The 7,500-nt window shown below is 39.9% G+C and overlaps 1 protein-coding gene across 1 annotated transcript in view; it reads left to right on the forward strand.

The window, feature by feature from the left end:
* LOC138046076 (uncharacterized) overlaps positions 1-7,500 on the forward strand; it is a 71,811-nt gene that overhangs the window by 53,239 nt on the left and 11,072 nt on the right. Inside the window, exons 27-32 of the mRNA XM_068892755.1 lie at positions 551-733; positions 1,996-2,205; positions 3,118-3,274; positions 3,939-4,075; positions 4,693-4,947; positions 6,436-6,556. Coding sequence (XP_068748856.1) covers positions 551-733; positions 1,996-2,205; positions 3,118-3,274; positions 3,939-4,075; positions 4,693-4,947; positions 6,436-6,556 — 1,063 coding nt within the window. The remainder of the gene's footprint in view (positions 1-550; positions 734-1,995; positions 2,206-3,117; positions 3,275-3,938; positions 4,076-4,692; positions 4,948-6,435; positions 6,557-7,500) is intronic.

The following is a 7,500-nucleotide window of genomic DNA, read 5'->3' on the forward strand; positions in this document are numbered from 1 at the left end:
ACGGTACGATTTTTGGCGCATACGACAAGCTTACGACTGGCCTCGACACGACTTTCGATTGTCGCAGCGTTTTAAAACATGTTTTAAATGCTACGACATTTTTTCTGACGTACACGACAGTTGTAGGCCTTTCGTAAGCTTGTCGCATGCGTTGTCTGCCGCGAAGCCGCGACAGCGACGACGGCGTATCAGTGATAGAACAAAATTCTCTGGTCTGGTTTCGGTCCCTACGGATCTAAATTCCATGTAATGTTTTCAGTCCAGTTGATGACTCTCGATTCTGATTGGTACATAATTTAACATACACCCAATTCAATTTATTGGCTTGGCATGATTGAAACTAGAGAGGGGAAGGTGGAATATTTGTCACATTTATGGATGACGAGCGTGTGATAGCGTGATTGTCACTTGGTGTTTTTTAGTTATGATTTTGAAGCGTTTGACAGTCGGCGTCTGCGTGGAAATTAGACCGAAACCAGAGGTTTTTCGCAGTTCTTAGTCGCCGCGATACTAAATCTCTCTTTTACCTCTTTTTTTTTTTTTCCTTTAGGTGAGCGATCCATCCGGGGCCTCACCAAAAGCGACATGTGTCTTCTGGCGAAAGGGAGAGGCCGCGATATGGAAAACCAGCGGTTGCGAGCTGGTGCCTAGTGAATCTGATGCAAAGATGACTACGTGCAAATGTGATCACCTGACCATATTTGCGTCCCTCATGGATCCGTTCGACTCCACTGTAAGTTAACCAAAGATAGGAAATGCTCTACTCAGTTTCAAATTAACAATTCAGAAATACATATTTATTTGCCGGGAGTCCGTATGGGAAAAACCGTGCCGGAGGTCTTACGTAACTATTTTCCTTCGTTTGTAAACTTTCGCAACATTTCAATTTCCCGCAATTAGCGCGGCAAAATGTCGGACCGTGGTCCGTGTCATGCAATCAAACGAGCACACTATTGGCCAATCAAATTCAGAGATTTCGGATTCCAGCTAGCTGAGATGTTCAGAAAAAAAAGCGGCGTTTTTTCACGTCTTCATCAGGGCTTTTGTTGAAACTAGTTATCAGTCACATGATCGCAAATCACGTGACCATTTGAGCGACTCCTTTCAGGGACGGGAAACGGCTCTACTAGTTTCAACTTTTTAAATTAAGGCACGCTGTTGCTACGTAACACGAGCGTACAATTCATGTTAAAATATTTTCAACTTCAAGTGAAGATGTGATCCTCGCAGTTGTGAACGCAATTTTAGCAATTGCGTAGGGAAGCCTGAGAAATTTAGGACTTCAACGGGGTTTGAACCCGTTACCTCACGATTCCGGTGCGACGCTCTAACAAACAGAGCTATGAAGCCACTGACGTTGGGAGCTGGTCATTTGTGGGTTCTGATGTTCCCGTGATGATTGCATCAACGAATGAAATGATATATGAAATGAATCACATATTGAATTGCGGATATGAAATCAAGTGAAGCTATGATTCTCGCAGCTGTAAACGGAATTTTAGTAATTGCGTAGAGAAGCCAGAAAATTTCAGGATTTTAACGGGGTTTGAACCCGTGACGTCGCGATGCCGGTGCGACGCTCTAACCAAGCGAGCTACGAAGCAACTGATGTTGGGAGCTGGTCATTTGTGGATTCAAATGTTCCCGTGTTGAATGAATCAACGAATGAAATGTCAAAAGGAGACCAAACAGTCTGCAATTTCCAACACTTCACGCTTTATTTGCTTCTTCGCTAGTTATATAGTCCGGGTATAGTTTCGCTTTTGCTTCTCTCCTCACGCTATTGATTTTGCTAGTGTTTATTCGCTGGATCGTGATTAGCCAGTGGATAGCGTTATCCACCTTTTGAAGAACCGAGGGCTGGAATCCCACGCCAGCTCCACAGTTGGTAACCTTCCTACTTTAGAGTGGTCAAGATATTTAAGACGGGGTCTCTTAATTCTTAAAGATAGGAATAACAGTTTAAACAAGTTTTTTTTTTTTGTCTATTTTGAGATTGGAGAAGCTGACACAAAAGCCCTTGAAATGATTTCAATCATTGGTTGCACTATCTCGCTGATTGCTGTACTTGTAACTATTGCTGTTTCGCTGGTGTTCTGGCGTGCAGTGAAAAGTCCGAGAGCTAAAGTTCTTCTCAACCTGTGCGTTGCAGTTGCGTTGTCGTGCATATTTGTTATCGCTGAAGGATCGGCCAGGGGAAACAAGGTATGTTTTAATATTCAGACGGCGTTTTTTCCGTTTTTCACAGTTTGCGGCACTTGAGTTATCGTAAATCGTCCAAACCCCCCCCCCCCCCCCCCCCCAAAAACAAAAAAGAAAAAAGAAAAAAAAAGAGGCATATCAATCGTCCTTTATCCTTTATTTTCTCTTGAATATGATGAATGTGATGACGGTCTTGCTCCCTTATTCTCTAGGGACTTGCGAGACTTCAAGGATATGTTTAATCCCGTTATATTTTTCCATGCAAATCTTTAATTGTATAAGAGAGTGCTCGAATTTAGCATCAAATTGAAGTCGATTGTTTTACAATGTTTCTAATATGGCCGGCAGTATCGTTTGCTTTAAAAAAAAAACATTTTTTAATTGTGTTGTTGGAGGCAGTGTGGTCCAGTGGTTAGGGCGTTGGGTTTGCATGCGGCTGCTCCGGGTTCAAATCCCGTTCTAACCTCTGGCTTGGATTTGTTTCCGGTTGTCCCGGATTCAACGCTAACACGCTTTGTAAATAGCCAACTGGTTGCCTCCTTCCAGTTGGAGTTCTTAATGTTTCTGTTAAGTTTGAATTGTTACTTTCACCTTGTTAACAGTGGAGTGCCTGTAAACTAGCTTGATAGCTTAGTGTAATTCCACTATAAAGACTTTTTTTTTTTTCTCGTCCTAGTTTTCCATTTTTTCTAGAAATGTCAGTACCGCCAACAAAATTCAGTTTTTGGAATTTTGCAAATAACGGAGTATTTAAAGTTGACAGAGTGTTTCTTTTTAAAAATTAGAGTACGATAGATTGCCTGTCAGATTCTCAGCCCGGGAGGCCAACATGTACCCTGTGACGTCTTTCGAAAACAAATGATTGGCCGGCATGCTTCACTGATTCACTTGATTTGTTGATTAATTGATTGACAGGTTGGATGTACTGTAGTTGCCGCTTTTCTTCACTACTTCCTGCTCTCTTTGTTTTCATGGATGCTGTGCGAGGGTGTGTTACTTTACATTTTATTGGTTAAAATATTTGGTGGAAGCGCTGAGGAGAAAGTCAAGTATTTCTACATTTTTGGCTGGGGTAGGTTTTCTCTCTCTCTCTCTCTCCCTCTCTCTCCCTCTTGATTATAGCATAAAAATATTTTTCGCTAATCGCTTTTTATTATTATAGCAATACATTTTATCTCACGGTGCAAGCACTATCCAATGTACTAACATTACAATACTTTCATTAATTACAACATTAACTAACCTCAATTACAATACTTACAACTTGCATTACCATACTATACTATAATTACTCCAAAAATCCAAACTTAAGAAGAAAGTGTGAGACAAATGTAACTTACATACTGGTCTGTAATTTGCCTTTAATTTTTTTCCACTGCCCAATTTGCTGTTGAGAAAAGCTAGGAAGGTTTCGAAGTAGTAACTGTATGTTAAATAGTTTTTATTTTTAAGATCACACGAGCGTAGCCTCCATATGCACTTGCTTCCGTATGCACGTGCTAATCACAAATACTTCTATTTTATTTTAATTTTAGTACTGTCAGTACTTGATAGCTGATCCTTACTCAGTAGCAGGAAAAAGTTTAAATCAGTTATGCAAACCCGAGACGCAGTCGAGGGTTTGCATAACTGTCTCGAATTCTCCCAACTCCCCCTTGTGTTTAGATGAGGCTATGGAAACATGGAAAACTTCCTCTATTGCTTAAAGAACACGATTATTTCCCTTTTTTTAACAGGTTTTCCAGCCATCATCGTCGCCATCTCATTGGCCGCTACACAAGCTGTGGGGTACGGTAACGCGCACGCTTGCTGGCTTGATGTTTCCAGCGGGCTGATATGGGCTTTTATTGCACCTGCAATAACCATCATTTTGGTCAGTAAAAATTCCTTACGATATGAATCTAAGCATCCATATGGAACCTTCGGTTCCCCGGTTCTGTTTCAAGTGAGGACATGAGCGTAAGACTGTGAGCCTATTGATTAAATGAATGTTGGGACGAGAGGTCGCAAAATACTTCCTGCGCATGCGTATGATCCTGTGCCTATGTCGCGGATCTCCCCAACATAGCAGCACGAAGCTTCTTATGCTTATCCTTGGATCGCCAATGAGGACTAGGCTTAAATGATTCCCTTCTTTCATTCATTCATTCATTCATTCATTCATTCATTCATTCATTCATTGTTTCATTCATTCATCCATGTCCGTTCATTCATTCATTCGTTCATTCAGTCTCAGTTCATCATTCATTCTTTTATAAATTCATTTTATTCATTCAGTCAGTTATTCATTCTTTCATATTCGTTCATTGAGGAATTTGCTGATTGATTTATTTGTTTGTTCATCCATTCAATCATAATGTATCCCCCCCCTCCCCCAACCCCTTCAAATTTTGTGGAAACTAGATGTAGTTCAAATCTCGAAGAATTCGCCTTCCCGTCTAAGATATAAGGCCCAGACAGTTAATGGATTGTGAATTGTCCCTCCCATAGGTGAATATCGTGGTATTCATCTTAGTTATTCGTCAAATGATGGGCACGAGACACGTTCAAAACAAGACACAAATAGAGAAAGTCAAAGCTGGTATCAAGGGCTCCGCGGTCATTCTTCCTTTGCTTGGAATCACGTGGCTTTTCGGAGTCCTTTCCTTCAATTCAGCTACTATCGCTTTCAAGTACATTTTTGCTATCGCCAATTCTCTACAGGGGCTTATGATTTTTATTTTCCATTGTTTGCTAAATAAACAGGTAAGAAACCAAACTCCGCTGCTTATTTATTGTAATATTGGTCGAATATTGTTTCCTGTTTTGTCTGTAGCAATCTGTGCTTTGGGAGTTAAAATGATAATGTGCTGGTATACGCATTGTTTAGTGCAGATTCTCACGATTGCCGCACAAGGTTGGAAGATTGGCTTTTGAGTTAAAAATATTTGTCTTATTCGAATATTTCTCGCGGCCTCGCGGAGCATATATATATCTATTTTTTACCAAAATGTGCCCGCATACTGAAAAATTGTCTCTGTCTCCCGCAATGCGTTTTTCTTAGCTTTTTCCTCGCGTATCCGGCTGACTTTACCTCTTCTGGTGTCCGAAGCTGTAAATAGAGAGTTAAAGTGTTGGAACAGATGCAGACGTCTTTCTTTTTCAGGAGCCCTAATGCTCTAGAAGCTTCCTGGTTTTCCTTTAAAAGCGTTGTTACAATTATCTTGATTCTCCTTGCTGGCTGGCAAATTTTAAGTGCGAAACAAATAGACCTAATCGGCTAACTCAATGTTGTACCCAATTCAAACCCTTTGGGAATAAAACGTTTTGTTCCAGGTATTTCCATATCATTTAAATATGAATGCTACATTATCATGCAAATACAATACACAAAGGATCTTGATCCCGGAGGATTTGAATTGGGTACAACATTGAGTTAGCCGATTAGGTCTATTGAATACAAAATAAGCGCGATCATAATTGATGTCCCGTAATGCATATTTTGATAGAAAACTCTCGAGCATCTCGTGACGTCACCCACTGTTATTAATTGGACTTTACGATCTACGACGCGGTCGTCAAGGAGAACGCTGCCAAACAACAATGTCATTGGTTAAAAGAAGACAAGTAATCGTGCTGCACGTGCGCACGCATTTTAGCACGAACTCGTGCCGTGTACACTGCAGAACGGCGTGAAGTCACCAAATTTGAGGTTTTGACGACAACGAGAGAGACAAATGTGGATCTTTCAGTCTATTTTTACTCTGAAACCGCTCGTACCAATTTATATTTAGGATACTTTGCCCACATTGTACGACGCGAACGAGATGGTCTAACTGCGAGAAACTTAGTGCAACGTTAAATTTTGAGGTGACGTTTTCGTTGACGTCGCTGTCGTAGATTGTAAAGTCGCTACAATGCCATCCAGAACCTGATGGGCTGTTGAAACATTGACTTCTTTTATTCCGTGGTTGGCAAATTTGAATATCTAAAGAAATGTGACGTCAATGTTTGTAAACAAGAAATATCGCTATATGTCGGAAACAATTAGGACCGTGCAAGTATACATGGCCTCTATTTGAAGAACTAGTTTCAATTCATTGTTGTTGGTTTATATTCCCCTGTAAATGAATATTTGCGTTTGCTCGAAGCATTTTGCTGCTATTTTCTGACTATTGATTAATGCATTTGTTTGATATTTCTGTTATCTCTCTATTTATTTGTTTAGTTATTGATTTTCTTATGACCCCACAGATAAAGGATGCTATAAATCGGATGCGCGAAAAGAGTAGTTCCGCCGCTGTGTCGTCAAATCCAAAGAGCAAAGCCTCTCCAAAATCTCAAGCTAAATTCGCAGTTAAACAACTTGAAAAAGGTGCGTTGCTATTGTAAAAGGCTGTGATGTCTCATTTGTTGTGTTCCGTTTGGAGTGGGGGTCTTTTGTTTTTGACTCGGGGTTTCCACTGTCGGTATTTATCAAAAAAGAAACGTCAGCTTATTCTTTTTCTTTTAATTAATTGTAATAATGAACTTTATTTGAGTGTTAAGTCTTCTAGTTCTGGGGCATAAAAAGAAACATCAGCTTATTGCTTTTCTTTTAATTTATTGTAATGATGAACTTTACTTAAATGTCAAGTCTTCTAGTTCTGGGGCATAAAAAGAAACGTCAGCTTATTGTTTTTCTTTAATTAATTTTAATTAATTAATTAACTTAATTATTTTAATTTTATTTATTTAATTAATTTTCTTTTTCTTTTAATTATTTGTAACAATGAACTTTATTCGATCGTGAAGTCTTCTTGTTCTGGGGCTCTTATTGGGGACACTGTTTATTGAAATGAAATCAATTTTAACTCAAATCAAACGTTGACTTTTTGAGGACAGGTTAAACCGGAGTAGAGAACCAAAACACTCAACCCTCTTATGAGGCCGAGTCTGGGATTCGAACGCGGGCCACATTGGTGGGAGGTGATTGGTATCACCACTCCACTATCACTATCATTTTCACTACTCCCGCCATATTTAGGCATATCCCACTGAGAGATTTCATGTAATGAAATGGAATCTACCTTCAATGGTTTCGTTGCTAAGATCATTCTCTTCAAAATAAACGTATGTCTTGAAATTTCGCTTTTTGATTCGCTTTGATAGTTAGCAAAACCGCTTGTGCCAGTTTATTTTGTGAGGATACTTCGCCCGTTTTGTACGACGTGAGCGAGATGGAATAATCGTGAAATATTTACGACAATGCAAAGTCATGTTTTGAGGTGACGTTTTCATCGACGTCGCCGTCGCCGTCGCAGATATCTGTAAGCCCGC

Source organism: Montipora capricornis, chromosome 4, assembly GCF_036669925.1.
Source record: "Montipora capricornis isolate CH-2021 chromosome 4, ASM3666992v2, whole genome shotgun sequence".
In the NCBI taxonomy this organism is placed as follows: Eukaryota; Metazoa; Cnidaria; class Anthozoa; order Scleractinia; family Acroporidae; genus Montipora; species Montipora capricornis.